The sequence below is a fragment of the Neodiprion lecontei genome, chromosome 1 (genome assembly GCF_021901455.1).
Source record: "Neodiprion lecontei isolate iyNeoLeco1 chromosome 1, iyNeoLeco1.1, whole genome shotgun sequence".
Lineage (NCBI taxonomy): Eukaryota > Metazoa > Arthropoda > Insecta > Hymenoptera > Diprionidae > Neodiprion > Neodiprion lecontei.
In genome coordinates, this window is record NC_060260.1 from 32,550,406 (window position 1) to 32,566,713 (window position 16,308).

At 34.8% G+C, this 16,308-nt stretch overlaps 4 protein-coding genes across 11 annotated transcripts; 2 read left to right on the plus strand and 2 right to left on the minus strand.

The window, feature by feature from the left end:
- Positions 1-371: 371 nt before the first annotated feature.
- On the minus strand, positions 372-3,987 carry LOC107218725 (adenosine kinase 2). Of its 4 annotated transcripts, none has more exons than XM_046729826.1 (5): positions 3,883-3,987; positions 2,847-3,054; positions 2,183-2,458; positions 1,070-1,478; positions 372-583 (listed from the first exon to the last, which is right to left on the minus strand). In XM_046729826.1, the coding sequence occupies exons 1-5, from the start codon at positions 3,906-3,908 to the stop codon at positions 456-458; spliced, it is 1,047 nt and encodes a 348-aa protein (XP_046585782.1). In that variant the 5' UTR covers positions 3,909-3,987; the 3' UTR covers positions 372-455. The 4 variants fall into 4 exon arrangements, with proteins under 4 accessions (XP_046585782.1, XP_046585781.1, XP_015512193.1 ...); XM_046729825.1 differs by lacking the exon at positions 3,883-3,987 and adding an exon at positions 3,563-3,648; XM_015656707.2 differs by lacking the exon at positions 3,883-3,987 and adding an exon at positions 3,252-3,393.
- Positions 3,505-6,071, plus strand: LOC124292619 (F-box/LRR-repeat protein 15). 2 transcript variants are annotated; one of them, XM_046729830.1, is made up of 4 exons: positions 3,505-3,623; positions 3,736-4,052; positions 4,398-4,729; positions 5,789-6,071. In XM_046729830.1, exons 2-4 carry the CDS (start codon positions 3,861-3,863, stop codon positions 6,069-6,071), a joined length of 807 nt encoding a protein of 268 aa, XP_046585786.1. In that variant the 5' UTR covers positions 3,505-3,623; positions 3,736-3,860. The 2 variants fall into 2 exon arrangements, with proteins under 2 accessions (XP_046585786.1, XP_046585784.1); XM_046729828.1 differs by lacking the exon at positions 3,505-3,623 and having other exon boundaries at positions 3,932-4,052; positions 4,134-4,729.
- Positions 4,965-14,282, minus strand: LOC107218546 (RNA-binding protein lark). 3 transcript variants are annotated; one of them, XM_015656456.2, is made up of 7 exons: positions 14,127-14,282; positions 13,762-13,923; positions 12,332-12,877; positions 11,798-12,072; positions 10,315-10,362; positions 7,091-7,128; positions 4,965-6,074 (listed from the first exon to the last, which is right to left on the minus strand). In XM_015656456.2, exons 2-7 carry the CDS (start codon positions 13,903-13,905, stop codon positions 6,028-6,030), a joined length of 1,098 nt encoding a protein of 365 aa, XP_015511942.1. In that variant the 5' UTR covers positions 13,906-13,923; positions 14,127-14,282; the 3' UTR covers positions 4,965-6,027. The 3 variants fall into 3 exon arrangements, with proteins under 3 accessions (XP_015511942.1, XP_015511959.1, XP_015511950.1); XM_015656473.2 differs by lacking the exon at positions 7,091-7,128; XM_015656464.2 differs by lacking the exons at positions 4,965-6,074; positions 7,091-7,128 and adding an exon at positions 7,882-8,974.
- Positions 14,283-14,514: 232 nt separating this feature from the next.
- Positions 14,515-16,296, plus strand: LOC107218521 (vesicle transport protein USE1). Of its 2 annotated transcripts, XM_015656423.2 has the most exons (5): positions 14,518-15,079; positions 15,158-15,207; positions 15,358-15,596; positions 15,708-16,034; positions 16,112-16,296. In XM_015656423.2, exons 1-5 carry the CDS (start codon positions 14,978-14,980, stop codon positions 16,147-16,149), a joined length of 756 nt encoding a protein of 251 aa, XP_015511909.1. In that variant the 5' UTR covers positions 14,518-14,977; the 3' UTR covers positions 16,150-16,296. The 2 variants fall into 2 exon arrangements, with proteins under 2 accessions (XP_046585787.1, XP_015511909.1); XM_046729831.1 differs by having other exon boundaries at positions 14,515-15,079; positions 15,708-16,296.
- The last annotated feature ends 12 nt before the right edge of the window (positions 16,297-16,308 follow it).

Consider the following 16,308-nt stretch of genomic DNA (forward strand, 5'->3'; position numbering starts at 1 on the left):
TCTGTCACACGAATCCTCGATTTCTTGTTGCGTGACTCAGTGAGTCAACGCAAAAACATGCTTACAGAATTAATACTGCATCGGAACTATACATGGAAAAATATTCGATCGTGAACGGGACATCCAAGCAATGATAGATGTGTGTACTAAAAACTGCCTTTCGAAATATTCTACGAAATTAAGAGATCGTTCATTCGCAAATAAAATTAAGTACCCTATTACGCCGTGTTGCGGTCGCACTTTAACTCGAAAAAATAAATAACTAATGCTACAGTGCTATAAATTTGATTTCACAAAATATAGACCGTAAAAATACCGTTCTGTGAAAACATGCTATTTCACTTTTTTTCGCTAACAATAACTATAATTGATTATACTGCCGTGATCAGTAGTTTTTATTTAAGTACATTATAATTTGTATTAAACGTAATATTTAACTACAAAATTATAATTTATTATATCGCAAAATCAGGCTTGCCTTCATAAGTACATCCAGATCTCTGTATAATTTGCGATGCTGCCCATATTCCACATTTGATAGAAGTTTCTAAACTGCGGCCCTGGATGAACTGTGCCAAAAATCCTAAACAACAAGTGTAAATTCATATTTCTGTAATTACAATAACAGGCATTGGAGTGTTTTGTAAGTAATTCTAATTTCAGTCACATGTGCAATCATTTATAGATATTACAAAAGTTGCAAACGATCTTCTGTAAAAAGATATTCATAAATTTCGTGAATATTTCCATTGCGAAGGGTAAATAATTTAAATCTCGTTGTAAAACTTGATTTTGACTCAACTTTGGCAGTATAATATAGTGACCATAAATTTATTCTTATATTATACGAGGAATTCCGCGTGAGACACGCCTTCTATGGAATGTAGAAATGTTTTTTTACAAATAATGTAAACTACAAGTAATAAAAAAAAATTGAACACAAGTCGGAACGTCTCACAGAAAGCACATGCTAAACTGAGAGAACGAAGAAGTCAGAAACATGTAAAATATTGAGTCTGAGAAATGACATTACACAATTTATGGATGGCTTTTAAGAGGCGATTTTTACCTCCAACAAAGGCGTCTCCAGCTCCATTAGTGTCCACAACCTTTTCTTCAGGTATTTGGTCAACAGAGAACTCGGTTATTGTATTGTCCTTGGCTAAAATAACAGGGCCATGGCCTTGTGTAAAGATAACGATGCGTTTTCTCTTGTTGTTAACTTTTTCCATCTTCGAAATTTCCAATGCGATTTCTTTTATATCCTTTGTTCCTAATTCGTTCACAGTAGCAAAAGTTTCTGCTTCAGTTTCATTGCCAAACAATATATCTACATACGGTAAAGCAGCTCTCATGGGTGTTTTAAAAAACTCGCACAAAAACGGTGCGCTCAAATTCATAAGGAAAGTTTTGCCCTTATCAAGAGCATGACGAGCAACCTCTTGTATAGTTTCTGGACTAACGGTCAAAAAGAACCCCTGGAATAAATAAACATACAGAAGTCACATGCTGTTCTATAGAAACAACAATAACTATGTGTTACTACCAATAACACAGGTCTCCAACTAAAAAACCGCGCAAGTTTTTTATGCTGTTTCTTATAGATTTTCACTCACTGAAACCGGGAAAAATACTCAAAAAGTTCCATCACCTCAGATTTTTTCTTGCACTCGTGTTTGTAGGTTCATTTAAAGTAAAACTCCCGTTTACTTCGAGGTCTGGTATCCTATTCTTGATTCTAAAAATCTTATGCAAAACTCATTTCTTGCTTCCATTTAATATGTATTGGAGTGAAACTCAAGAATAAATACAAACAGAAAATGGAAAGTGAAAACATGTCTGAAGGTGTATCAAAGAAAAAGTTTCATTAGTAAAAAGAATGAATACGGGATATTAAATACATTTCATAAAGAAATTGTTTCTTTAATTTCATAAAAGATATTGTTTAGTTTATTGTAATGAAATGGAGGTCTTTTCATTATTGTGATGTTTTTTTTATGCAAACAACTAATAGTTTGCAAGAATACACATGATAGAGGGAAATGAAACTCATTTTTAGATTCAGCAAACATGAAAACATAATATTTATGAAAGATATCCCATGTAGCTGAAAAGTTTTTTTGCAGACCTGTGTAATTGAGAATCAAATCGAATTTTATTGAAATTTCCAAAACTAACTCACCGAAATATAAATAAAAGCTGCCTTTTCTAATAATTCTCTATTTTCAGGTACTTGAATATGTGATACAGAGAAACAATTTGCTGCAGCTAAATTTGCACATAAAGATCGCTCCTTGCCGGTGATGAGTACTGCGCATGTACCTGTTGGCTCTTCGTCTGTATATTGATAATGTACATTAATCCCATCCGAGCGTGCTTTATCTTTTAAAATTTGTGCGTACTTGTCATTGCCAACGCATCCCATAAATGTCGCGATATTTGGTCTCTCAAGAAACCACTATTTCAAATATACATTACAAAAATTAGTAGATTTATCTGTAAGTAACATGTCTATACTAGATCAATTTTTAAATTATTCGTCGGTTTGGAAAGAGATAAAGTTGATCAAGTTTCACTTTCAAACCGTGCCTTGTAGTATTTGAAAAATTAACAGTACCCAGGGAAATGGTGATTTGAATTTTGTTCAGTTCATTGGAAGTTAATAGATACTAATCTGTTTAAGCATTCATTTACAAATTTTTTGGATACGCATCTATCGAGAATCAATCGATTGAAAAAATTTGATAACTATGATGCGCGAATCTAATACATGTATAAATCTAACATTTTAAATTGTACAAAATATCTACTACAATTCCTTATATAAATTTAATAAGAATAATTACTTGAGCTACTCGCATAGAGTTTTGTGTTGAGCCTCCAGCTATAAAGTCGGCTTTATACTGCTCTATTAACTCATCATACAAAGTTTTGTGTTTTTTTTCAGCCAGGATGGCATCATTTGCCTTTAGCTCGTACTTTTTTAAAAAGTCTTCATCTACGGTGGCAGATATGTCGAGGAGGGGGTTGCCCATGCCCAGTAGAAGACCCTCACTGAATCAAATACATATATATAAATTAATACATTGGTTTACACGATACTCGCGTTCATTTACTTTAAAACTCGTAAAACCTAACCTATAAAACCGAGAATGCAAGTTTACACATTAGGTATTTTCGATGCGATTACATGTTTCGAAATACATTCAGAAATTTATACGTAATTACTAATAAGATGAAACCACCCGTACTTTAGTTCTTCCGCCATTTGAACCAAATTTTAACGATATTATTCTTCCAAAACGGCAGAGTACTTTCTGCAGGCAACGTGGACCGTGGTAACGTAATTACGTTGAATCTACGAGATTGCACGCGTACTGCGGAAGCGAGAATTCGACACAACGTTTCACTCATTAGTTGGCAACGCAAAGATAGTTCGTCAGAATTGATATTTCGCGACTTGTGCGACCTCATAACTCCTGTTTTATCGCAAAGTTCATAGTTTTACATTTTCCCCTACAAATATAGCCTGCGGTAAACGTAACGAAATGTGAAGACATACTTTTGTTGACTCTGAACCCAAGTAAAATACGTAAAGTATTCGCTAATCGTACACAATTCATGTATGTACATGTACGACTTTACGTAAGAGCTGATAAGCACTGTGAAAGTATCACTTTGACGTAAATGTGCAGCGTGAATATGTTCGCACTAATTTTTTTTTTCTCCTTACAGATTATGTAAAATTATATAGCAATACACTAATATTGGTTGCTGAGCGTGTTTACTCACAGTTGTAAAATATATCATTATTCGGTACTGTCTGCTGTGTCAGCATTCAACATCCAAAAAATACTATTATGGTACATTTGGTGGACTTACCTTGGATGGATGTGGTCTATGCACATATTTTTTGCCACTTGAACTTACAGGATTTGTTTCGCTTGCGATGCGTTTCAAAAGAACTTTGTCTTCTTGTTGACAAATATTTCATTCCGTGGCAATCGTTGGATCTTTCTGACTATGTTTGTATTGGACCTGCTGCTTTTGGAGTACGCTTTTACACATAGTATTTCTTCTTTCGACAATTGATCATTCAAACACATAGAATATTAATGATTAATCATCTATAGAACACGTTGGTTCAACTATGGATGGACTAGGTTCTCTTTCTAGTCATGTCATCAAAGAGAGGCGCTGGACTACTTAGTTTGATCATTGATCAACATACTAAAAAAATACATATGTGGACTCATCTGATCTATTTTTTGCATTGCTTCCAAATATACAATTCAACCATTGATCTGTTTCTTGAGACCTGTTATCCACTGAAAACAATTTTTGGCAAGTTATTCTGGCAGTTTCTCATGTATAATTTTTTTTCTTTTTCACACAAGGTATTGGTGCAATCTTGTAACAACTTGAAATACGTTAATCTAAAAAAGAACAACTGGCTTGACAGTATTCAACTCATGTTATTGTTACACAAGCATCATAACTTGGCAGTGTTAGATCTGAGCAGTTGTAACAATGACTACATGCATCACGGTTCCATTGATATTTCAAAGTGTGAGAATCTCACTTCAATAAAACTACAGAATTGCACATGGGTTACTGAACGGTTCTTATTGAACTTAGCACAATGCACTAAATTGCAAAAGGTGATATTGGCAGACTGTTATCAAGTATCAGATCAAGCAGTAATTTCTCTTTGCCAAAACTCTGGAAGGTGAGAAATCAACAAACATTGGTTTTTTTATATTCGCAATAGTATTTGTAATCAAACTTTAAAAATAGTTTTCAAAATGAATATATTCTCAGAGCTTCAATTACTATGAATAATTTAATCCCCTAAATGATTTTTCAATCTGAAACCGAAATTTCAGAAATCCAAAGTAACTGTTGAGGCAGATTGGAGTCTCTTGTTTCACAAGTTGTAGTGTCGTAAAAAAAAACACATTTCGTGTACGAAAATAGTAAAAATTTATTGCAATAATTTCCAGCATTCTTAAAAATAAGGCTACTTACAAACGTAATTAGACCTACTTATGCATATGAAATCTGACCTTTCTTAATACCATACTGCGTTACATTTAAAGTTCAACATTTATGAAATATTTGAACTTTTAATACTGTTGACAGAACCATAACACATGTGTCTAATATCGTTGAAACTTTACTGATTCAATACATTGTAACAATTAAAACAAATATCAATGTTTCGACGACGTGTTACGATGCTATTAAAAAATATTACAATTTTATTCATTCAGCATATTAGTAAATCACATAAGTATACATATATTTGAAACATACAGAAAATAATTGAAAGCTTTTAGTACCGACCTACTCACTTGAATTTTGTAAGTAGCACCCTTAGGTGCTGCTAATATGCACAAGAAGCAAGGACGTGTTTTTCGAAGAAAAGGACTTGCACGAATTTACGACTTTAACAAAAAAAAATTGATTTCAGCATTTGATTGAGTAAATATACATCATTGCAAGTAGATATAATGTTCAATAATAAAAAAATTCATTGGAAAGATTTGAAATAACATCATCGAGTCAGAATTTTTTTTATAACTTGGAAATTTCACAGGTAGTATGAGCCTGCGTGAATGTGTCACATATATGTACATACACAGGCACTCATACATAGAGGCATTACCAATTTTAGTCCATGTCGAGGTTTAAAAATGACTGATATAATTGTGTGAAAAACTGCCAGCCTAAAATAATATAGAAATTTTTGAAAGGCTACTGCTCATACTTTCACATTTCAATGCAGATTGTCACATATTTCGTTCGAGAACTTGACCATCTCGGACCAAACACTTTATGCAGCAGCACTGTACTGCAAAACCATACAAGAATTTTGTCTGAGGAGATGCTTAAGGATCACCGATGCAGGGTTACTATCACTGAGATCGCTGCCATTTCTTACGAAACTTGAAGTGATCGGTTGTGTTCGTGTGACGGAACGTGGTTTGGCACCCATGCGAGGCAAAGTGGAGATAGATCTACCACCTAAACCCATTTGCCAGCCGCAACCTTTGAGCCTTCAAGTTTAGACTCTGGAATCCATATTAAGTAAAGTTAATTTTAATATTTTCAAGGAACCATTTCTAGACCTAGTCTGACCAAAGTATTTCGTATGGAAATTTTCGTAAATGGGTCAAACTTCCCAATTACTATGAATAATATTATTTGGTTGATTTATCCATGCAAATGCCTGAAATAACTAAGGCAATTCATGTCAATTATAAACCATTTAAAGTTTCTATTAGAAATTCATTGCATGTGAATATAATTGAACACTATTATTTGAAAACAAGTCAAGCAGATTACTTGTTTGACTATGCTTGTAAAAAAAAAAAAAGAAATGTACTAATAAAATTATGAATCATTCCTGTGTCGAAGAATGTTTACGCGCATTGTAAATATCCACAAGTCAGAAAATACAAGAATTAAACAAGTGACCTGTGTGGACAGTTGAATAGAATATATTCAATAAATTTTTATAAAAAAGTTTGTTCACGAAACACTCTAATCAGATAGTAACCATTTGATTGCACCTCCACCATCTTAAATGTCAATTGTTATTCAAGAATTCATTTTGAAACTTCATATAACTATCTCTTATATTGTCACAGGCCATGATATGTAATTCATCTGTGAGTTTCCATTGATTAATAACCAGTCGATAAACAGTTCGTCTAATTTAGCTACGTTATAGATTTTTCATACAATGATTCTGGATGACTGCGAATTTCTCAAAACTAGTCATTTTTTTAGTCTATCCTAAATAAACGAGCAGCAGAAATAATTTTTACCTATTAGGAAAGTGAAAGAATTGAGTAAAGCTGATAAGAAAAAAGTTGAGCCTTTGAGCGATATTACAAATAGCACGACTTGCGTTCGGGAATTAAAGAAATGCCATTCGTGATTCTCCGATCTCTGAACAAACTGAAGGTACTGTGTGGATTTTTATAAGAATAATTTGCAATTGTGTCACGGTTGTAATTAAAAAATGAAATGAGCATCAAGCTCGTATGTCTTTAGATTAGGTAAAAACTAAAATGATGCTTGCCTTGGTCGTAACTTAGTTCTGGAAGTGCAACCATGTTTCTGAAATAATAATACGTAAATTTATATGTGAAAAGGTTTCAAACAAACCACTTTTGTTTTATAGGTAAAAGCTCCTTTATTTGATCATCTAAGACAAGACATATTCACACTGAAGAGAGGATTTGTACAGTATTACAATATTAGAACACGAACACATCTATTAGGGCGTAATTTACATGGAACTTCATTGGCTATATCAAATATCGTCCTGCAGAGAAGGATATGTATTTTACACATTCCTGATTAGTCAAACATGTGCTCTGTGCCTGTCAAATATTCAAACATGTGGACTGGTGTTGAGATTTAGAATGTGCTTAGAAACAAGAGTCAAGAGTGCAAAATCACAGTGATAATTGGCCCATTGAAAATATTTTAAGTAGTATAAACCCATTGGTGTATACCTAATATATGTGTTTCTGTTCTACGTTCATTTTCGGATAGGCTTTAATTTCACACACAAAAAAAAAAAAAAAAAAAAAAAAACCAAGCACGACAACAGAACGTGACGCTTGGATCTTATTGTGTGACTGTAGATAAGAAAATGGATATTGGATTAGGAATGTTGTGTGATTGGAGGCTGAAATAGAAAAGTAGACGGGAATCGCGCTGCGCGGATCGCGAACGAGCGCGGTACAACGCGAGCGACGCAGGAAGCCAGCGGAGCGCGGCCGGTTTACTATTAACATGCTTGTAGTTGAAACTCACAGGGTTCGAGATATGGAAGATAAAAAAAATTAAATAAGACACGCTGCGTTATTTTGAACTCCACAAATACAGTGTATTATATTATTTTCAGCAAATATTATTATTATTATTATTATAATTATTCAAAACACGAATATTACCAAGAGAAACTTACAACCAACGGGTATGCTTCAAGTGATAGAGATACAAACTAAACGAGTGGATCTGTTATTCTTAACTCGGGTAATTTTAAGTCAATATATCCTAGCTTAATAAAATGTTTTACGTTACTATGCTATAGTATTTAAACGGTCAGCTGATTCAGTGTTTAACTATACAGAAATATTGTATGTTGTACCTATAGAACTAGGTGATTGAATTTTATATTATTCTTCCTCATCCTTAAGATACAGGGTGATTAAAAAAATCCGGGACTACGGAGTGAGGAAGATTTACTAGTTGATTTCAAGTCAATGGAGGTTAATTCAATTTGTCCGGGTTCCGTTAAACCTTTACAAAATAGTCAAGAAATTATGATAAATAAATAGTGATTAATTGCCCTGAGTAGAACTTAATTTCATGGACCCGACGGATTGACATGATTGTGGAAAAGTTGCTTTAAACTTGCTCCTAAATTAAACATGCTTATCGCAATCGGATAGAACTATGCATTGCATTGCATTGATAATATCTTACCAATTTTGTACACTGAAAATGCTTAGATTACACCAAAACGAAACTCTGCGTAATTGCGGTAAGAGTATCTACACATTTTATAGGACAAAACAAAACTAAAAATCAGCAGAAACATTTACTGGGGTCCGGACTTTGAATCACTCTTCAATACAGTGACTACAAATAATAGCTAGGAATCGGCAAAGTAGATATTCAGTATTTGTTCAGCAATTTACTGGTATGACGGGGAAAAGGAGAAAATTATCAAACTCAGGGATTCTTTTAAGCGTACTGCGAGCAGCACAAGCACAGACAGAGCGGGCGGTAGATCTTCGCGCGTGCAGACTGACGGCCAAGAGTTTCTCGGTCCCGGGGCTTCCTGCTAGCGACAGACCGACAGACAGACCGACCGTTCCGATCCGATCCCGACACGACGCTTTAGTATGGTGCGAACCGGCGCGACGGCGATGGTCCTCGTATTCCCGGTCTGGTAACCAAAATTTCATCGTCAGTTGGAACGTCCGGTTGTTGCGATACGATAATAGAATGTTCGAGTTTTGATAGGTTGTTTTCATTAAAGAGATCTCTATACGACGGCGAACGTGTCTTGCAAAAGGGAAAAGTGGTAATTCCGCATTACCTACTCATCTTAACATTGGAAATCCTGAATCGAAATTCATGTAGGTTCATCGATTAAGTATATTACGCTGGATACAACCCAAAATCACGAGAAAATCTCTATAATATTAGAAATATGCAAATAGATAGAAAATGATAGTGTTGACACAAGTCAACATGGTGCTGAATAAATTATGCTGATATTGTAAATATCGTTTAAAAGCAAATCGCCAAAATTAGCACATCAAGTCTCATAAATTTTGTGAATACTTGTGACAAAAACAGAAAAGTGATACAATAGCAATAGTTATATGTTCAGTTTCATATTTTGGTATCTTTCAATTATTTCTATTGGTGAGAAATCAGTAGTGTTGCTTATTACCAAATACAATTTACGTTTATGCTAATAGAAATTTCAACTGGCAAGTAAAATTGTTGTAATGATGATTCATTTAAGAAAATAATTTGACGCTTGTTCTGTAATCATGTCTCACATCCAAATTCGCGTAACACATCCGGAATTATGACATTTATATAATTAATATAATTGAAAATAGTGTATTAGAAAAACATAGTTGGAACTAAAGGAAAATATATTCCAATTTTTGAAACAGGTCAGACCGATGGTAATTCTAACTGTTTACAATCGCTGAACAAATTAAAGGGAATGATTGACTAGTTAGATTAATTTTTACAATACCGGAAGTTCCAAAAAACTACCCTGTGGACGTCATTCCTAAACCTAGGTAGATACATGTTCTGTGAATAAAAATGCTTCTAACCGAATCATACATACGGTTGGGAAAAGAGCAAATAGAAATAACTATGTACTTGTGTGAAAAAAAAAAAAGAAAAAATTCAATTCTCAACTAAAGTACGGCACATGTTATCAATTCCCTCATCAAGAACCGATTTTATGCAACCTTCAAATTCTCTATTCGAAAAACTGATGTATGTTCAATAATCGTTTGTCTAAGAGTTAAAACGAAGGTGAAATTAATTAGTGACTCGTCTTCCAAATTTGATCGCACAGACTTTTCGATTTATAATACATGTCCTATTAAAAATACGTTATGTTCATTTGACCGGTGGAAAACGTATTCCTTGAAATCACGATTCAGAATAATCAATATACAGAAAAGGATAACAAGGAATTGATTTTTGTTACAAAGGATTAGGCTGGTGGGTCCCAGTGGTACGTTTACTTACCTACGATCGTCAAATGAATCTCGGCTGAAGTCCTCGTATATGCCTCTACTACAACAGCGATATAACAAATCATGGACTCTGCTGTCGCTCAGATATTACTAGTTTCTCCCCTGTCCAGATCTTAACTTTGTGAATAATTTCGTGTATTTTGATATATACACGACAGCTTTAATTTTAATTAACTTGTGTAACTTCACCAAAATATTAATTGTACCTAAATATTGGTTACAAGAACATATTACTATATTAGAAAAATTAATGAATATTTCACCACAGATTAGTGTATTATCATTTATTCTTGAAAGATCATAAAGAAAATCTATAGCTGAATACTGCAAGGTTTAAGCTAAAATGAAACTGTACTTTAAATCTTGATGCCTGGTAAACTTTTTGCATCCGTAACGCAGCCTACCGTGCCATATTTTGTGACTCGAGATTAATGTATATCTTTTTGATTTTGAAGATCACCTCATATTCCGTTACATTCAAGAAACACAAAGTTTACTTGTTTCCATGCTTCAATAAAACGTGTATTGCACTGAGCTATTTATTTGTAAGCACATATGATATTGATTTACTAGGGAAAAAAAAATAAATAAAATCATAAAATATTCTGCAACAATGTTTGATAGAAATACATACTTTATACAATGGCTATTATTTTGCAATGTACTGTATAAGCTACGCATCGCCTAAAATGTCAAAATATAATACTTCAAACTAAGTAAATCGCGATTGTCAGTTTTCAGTGAGTCAAGATTAAATTACAAGTAATATACAATAGTTACAGTAATAGATGATACTATATCTAAGACTACAGAAACCAAATGCAACTTATGCAAAATTCCGTCAGTTTATTGAAATATAAAATACAGTCATTATTATGAGTGCAATTTAACAAAAGCATTGAATACTGTTGCAGAGGTAAAAAAAATCTATTTGTAATAAGATATACAGAATTGAGCCACTCACATATAGTAGGCAGCGTTAGGCTGGATTTACAGCCCATAGGATTGCAAATTGCAGTTCACAACTGAACCAGAGTATTATTGCCCACTGTTATATACAGCCCATGCGTTTTGCAAATCAACAGTACTATTGAACATTGTTAAATAGTCTCGTTTCAGAGTAGTTTCATCTATTAAGATTAACAGGATGAAATATTTCAAAATGTTAATAGTCTGAAGTTTAAATGGTTTGCAACTTAACACTACACAAGATAATCCTACTAACATAAGACACATTAAGTCCGAGTTAAAAATGAAGTCATTGCATCAGCAATAACAAAACTCATATTACACTGTACATCAAGTACAGATCAGCCTTAAACTGAAATCTGCCTTGTAATACTCATGATGTAAGACAAATCTAAGCAGATGAAAGATTGTTCCAATTGGCAATTCACATGAGTTGTAAATCCAGTCTTGAACGTTCACAATGTTAAGTTGGACGGGATGACATGTGGCGGGCAGGCTCTACTCACCTGAACCGGCCGTTGTTCCCACTTGGTGGAGGTGATCGTCGGCTGAACATGCCATAGTCATTGCCACGAGAGAATCCGCTGTCTCGCATAGACGCCATACCTATGGGAGGCATTGGTGGCATAGGGTCTCGTCTAGGAGGAAGTGGAGGCATCGGAAAATCGCGCCCACGCATCGAGCTACCCATTTCACGAGGGCCTCCCATGCCTGAAAATCTCCTCTCATAGAGATCTCTTGAGTCATCAAATCCACGCCTGTCGTAGTAACTTTCATAGTCCTATTAAGTAAAAGAATCAAAAAATAATATTAAGAAAAATTCATTTTTTGATTTTAGCTTAGATCATGAATCAGAATTGAGGTAGCCACAAGACATTTGAAATCAGCAGGTCCTCAGAAACAAAAATTGCCTTTTTGAGACAATTTTGAGTATGTTGAAAGTACAAGTAGTTAAAAAAGTACCTTCATTGAAAACCCTGTATAATAATTTGTTCAAATATTTGTCATTTCCACAAAAACTAAACAACCAATCTACTTACACCAAAGCGGCCGCCTCCCATAAGTCTGTCACGGAGGAAGGGTGGTGGAGGAGGTGGTGGGTAAGGATCACGGCCAAACATTCGGTCTCTAAAGCCGTTTCTATCTGGTCCACCTCCCATACCACCTTTAGGACATTCTTTGGACCAATGGCCTCCACGTCCACAGCGATAGCACTGCTCAGGGTCACCCATACCCGGCCTTTGCCGTACTCTGCTAGTAGAAATCTGAACCTTCATGGGCTGGCCATCTACCATTTGTCCATTAAGCTCCTTAATAGCGTCATTAATATCACCAGTTGCTTCCAAATGAACGAATCCATAGTTTCGCACAATGTCACATTCAACAACCGTTCCAAACTTGGCAAACAACTCGCGTACTTGAGGTGCTTTTGTATTATCCGTGAGGTTGCCAACAAAGATCTTTGTTGTTGGAGTGTTTGGCCCTTTTCGGCTCTTGGCAGCCTCACATTTTATCGGCTGGCCATGTACAATATGTCCGTTTAAATTCTGAATTGCATTTCTACCAGCTTCTTCATTTTCCATGTGCTAAAAAATTTCCATAACAAATGAGGCCCATTCACCAGTTTAAAACTATTACATTGTCTCTTTGCAACATGTTCACCCAAGGTATTTTTAATACACTGGGACTCAATTATCAACATACGATAATCTCATCTCCACTACTATACTTAATTAGTTATATGTTCAAATTAGTTATTAACAAGAAATAGTTTAATTAGGTTGAGGTGCAAAACTTGATTTAAAAAAAAAAAAAAATACAATTCCCTGAATACAAGTAATCGAGTATCTCAGTACAAGCTTAATCTTGACTCAAGCAACCAAATCAACATGGTATATGAACTGGAACAGCATATAGACAAAAAAAATGCGATATTTATACGACGCTGAATTTAGTAATGTTAACATGACGAAAAATCATTGAAAAAATCGTATTAATTAAAGAGTTCGCGTTGCAAAATGTAGGTATATTTTATTTATCATGGTTTACTAAATTTTAGACATTCTTACAGGTGCAAAGTAATGATTTTTCTGAACATGCATTATTACAGTAATGTTACCACCTTCGTCCTCATGTATTTCGAAATATAGTGAGGAAATTTAAAAGAAAAAGCAGCAGTCACAAGATGATGACAGTTTTTATAAGGTCGACGAATTTGCGAAACGTTTTATACCGTACTATCTGACTAAACAATTCTAAAATTGGCAACTAGCTATGACGGAATTTAAAACTATATTTCCAGCAGCTTATTAAGGGAAATAATTTCAGAGCCCATGTTACATGTAAAACGGAAATTTCGATAGACAGAATGAACACTGAAAATGAGACGCCATAAGATTGCATCAGTTCAGATCATTCTTAGTACCCAGCAATTGAATTATTGATTGAAGACGCCAAGCGGCATACTCACGACGAATCCATAGTTCTTGACAACATCGCACTCCACGACCTTGCCGTACTTTTCGAAGAGAGGCTTGATGTCGCCGTTTGCTGTTTTGTCGGCTAAATTACCGATGAAGATTTTGAACGTGCCCACACTACTAAAACCCGGCATTTTGGCCCCTTTGAGAACCTACGAAATGTAGAAGATCTTGGTATCGAAAGATTGCGCGATGCGGAGCGTACCTACACAATGGCGTGGTCAGAACGGAGAATACTACCAGTATCCCTGTTTCTTCAAGAAACCACTGTTTCCGTTATAAATTTACGTACAAGTTAAGCGGCAATCTGTAGCTTTGTGACTAAGGAATATTGCTGTGGAACTATTCTACTCACCAAGTCAGTATTTCCGTAAAATAACGCGATACTAAACGACACGAAATCCACGCGCTACCCGGAGTAAAAAATGGCGGCCCGAAACGAGCCGGGAAAGTTGGAATAGAGCGGCGTCCCTCCCCGGCACTTCCTGCGCCTACCCAGAATCCACTACAGCCGGTGCCTTGTCCCGCACATTTATGCAAACAGAAACAAATCCGAGTCAGATTTACAAATCAGTTGAAAAATATTGGATTTATCTTTTTGTTGTTTCAGAATATACCATACAGTGGATATTAACTGATATAAAGTAATATATTACTCAAAACAGGATGAGACTATTTATCGATCCGCTTTTCTAAAGCTCTTAGGTATTGGTCGACCGGTGCCACGTGACCACACGACGCGCCACGGTTTCTTTTGCCGAATGAATCACTTCCGAATCACCAATGAACGATATCAGAATACGCTTTTCAAATACGTTATTATATCAAAATCTATAGTACAAAATTCAAATTAGAAACTCGTACACGGCGCACGCCTCACTTACAAAGGCGTAATCAGAAACAGTACGAATTCCTTACGCAAAACGCTTATGCGACAAATTCGAACGGACTGACTTGTCACCCAATGCGGGTTATGTCAATACGATTGTTTATCACATTTTTAATGTAATGACAATAGTAATGAAACTCTATTCGATATTATTTTACATACGCTGGGACACGCGAACTGAAAACAACGTGCGAAATACCAATTTGAAACTTTTTCTCGCACATACACATATTTAAGTACTATAACCCTAGAAATTTCCCGGACAACATTCTATCCGAATAAACGAAAAAGATCTCTAGTTGGTTAAAAGTAGTAAAATGATTCCCATGTCCAGGTTAGAAATAAATGTTAGAAGACTTTTAACACGTTGTGAATTTATGGCTAAAGATGATCAGCAAACCGACTGGAGACTTGAAAAGGTATCTGGAACAGGTGTCTACCTATTTTTCGCCATTTTTCAACATTCTGTTTAATTAACACAGGTTTGTTTGTTTCAGTTCATACTGGCACTCGATGATTTAGTAAATGAACTGCAAACAATGCCAAAGTAATTATCCAACTTACTATCAACAAAATTAGAAACTGAATAACTCAGTAAATGAAAGTACTTACATAAATGTTTCTAAAAAGCAATTATTACATATAATGAAAATATGATGCAATGGTGTTTTAAAGCATACCATTATTACCTTTACAGCAAGCCATCTAAAGACACTATTACTGAATATAATAGGCGAGTTGAATTTTTGAAAGGTGTTGTTGGTACTGCAAAATTATCAAACCCCGTGGAAAGGGTAGCCGCAGTTCAAATGTTGTCCAAGACTCCGGTATCTAGTATAGATACAGTGCGGCCCAATATTGCAACACAAATACATCAAAAAACAACTGCTAAATATACCAAGCAACTACGAGATGAGTTGTTTAATAATGATAAAGGTACGAAACTACCATTTTCCATTCATTTTGTCAAATGGAAACAATTTGAGGAATGTGTATATCTGCTTCTAAGGACATAATCATTTTCATGTTGGTCCTTCATTTTTCTAGGATTGTCTGATGATGGTCTGAGGCAAAGGTTCTCCAATACCAATGCTCACGATGAGAACTTAGATGCAATTTTAAAGTACAACCGCAACATACAAGAGAAAATAGCTGAGAATATGCTTTCAATGATTGGTAACATGAAAGAGCATGCTCTCACTGCCAGGACTGTAATCAAAAACGATATCGCCTCTTTAGACAAATCGGAGAAATTGACAGACATCAACACAGATAAGTTGAAAAAGGAATCTGTTAAATTAGAAGAACATACAAAATCGAATTGGAGGTGCTGGGTATGGGTAATGGTTGCGTTTGTACTTGTCGTATTTTTCAGTAAGTACACGATGGTCCGTGCTTCTGATAAATATGTAGTACTTCTGTTTCTGATACCTACTTATTGTTGTTTCCAGATATGGTGCTTTTTATGAAAATTTCAAAGAAGAAATAATACACATTCTGAACGTTATTTATTCCCAATATTATCAGGTCGTTAATGGTCCATGAGAACTTGCAGTGATACCCTGCTTGTATTCAGAGATGTTGAATTTCTTGCGTACCTATATTTATATTTGTAAATAAATAAAAAATATTAATGGATTTATTAAAA

What these genes read in the sequence shown, in the direction of transcription:
- LOC107218725 (XM_046729825.1), bottom strand. Translation starts at nt 3,633, where the DNA reads ATGTACATACATGAATTGTGTACGATTAGCGAATACTTTACGTATTTT. An exon ending in TGGGTTCAGAGTCAACAAAA is followed by an intron (nt 3,055 to 3,562) that starts GTATGTCTTCAC and finishes TATTTGATTCAG; the next exon opens with TGAGGGTCTTCTACTGGGCA. An exon ending in ACTCTATGCGAGTAGCTCAA is followed by an intron (nt 2,459 to 2,846) that starts GTAATTATTCTT and finishes TATTTGAAATAG; the next exon opens with TGGTTTCTTGAGAGACCAAA.
- LOC124292619 (XM_046729828.1), top strand. Translation starts at nt 4,179, where the DNA reads ATGTCATCAAAGAGAGGCGCTGGACTACTTAGTTTGATCATTGATCAA. An exon ending in CTTTGCCAAAACTCTGGAAG is followed by an intron (nt 4,730 to 5,788) that starts GTGAGAAATCAA and finishes ATTTCAATGCAG; the next exon opens with ATTGTCACATATTTCGTTCG.
- LOC107218546 (XM_015656456.2), bottom strand. Translation starts at nt 13,905, where the DNA reads ATGCCGGGTTTTAGTAGTGTGGGCACGTTCAAAATCTTCATCGGTAAT. An exon ending in GGGAACAACGGCCGGTTCAG is followed by an intron (nt 10,363 to 11,797) that starts GTGAGTAGAGCC and finishes TCGCTGTTGTAG; the next exon opens with TAGAGGCATATACGAGGACT. An exon ending in GATTCATTTGACGATCGTAG is followed by an intron (nt 7,129 to 10,314) that starts GTAAGTAAACGT and finishes TTATTATTTCAG; the next exon opens with AAACATGGTTGCACTTCCAG.
- LOC107218521 (XM_046729831.1), top strand. Translation starts at nt 14,978, where the DNA reads ATGATTCCCATGTCCAGGTTAGAAATAAATGTTAGAAGACTTTTAACA. An exon ending in CCGACTGGAGACTTGAAAAG is followed by an intron (nt 15,080 to 15,157) that starts GTATCTGGAACA and finishes TGTTTGTTTCAG; the next exon opens with TTCATACTGGCACTCGATGA. An exon ending in GAACTGCAAACAATGCCAAA is followed by an intron (nt 15,208 to 15,357) that starts GTAATTATCCAA and finishes TTACCTTTACAG; the next exon opens with CAAGCCATCTAAAGACACTA.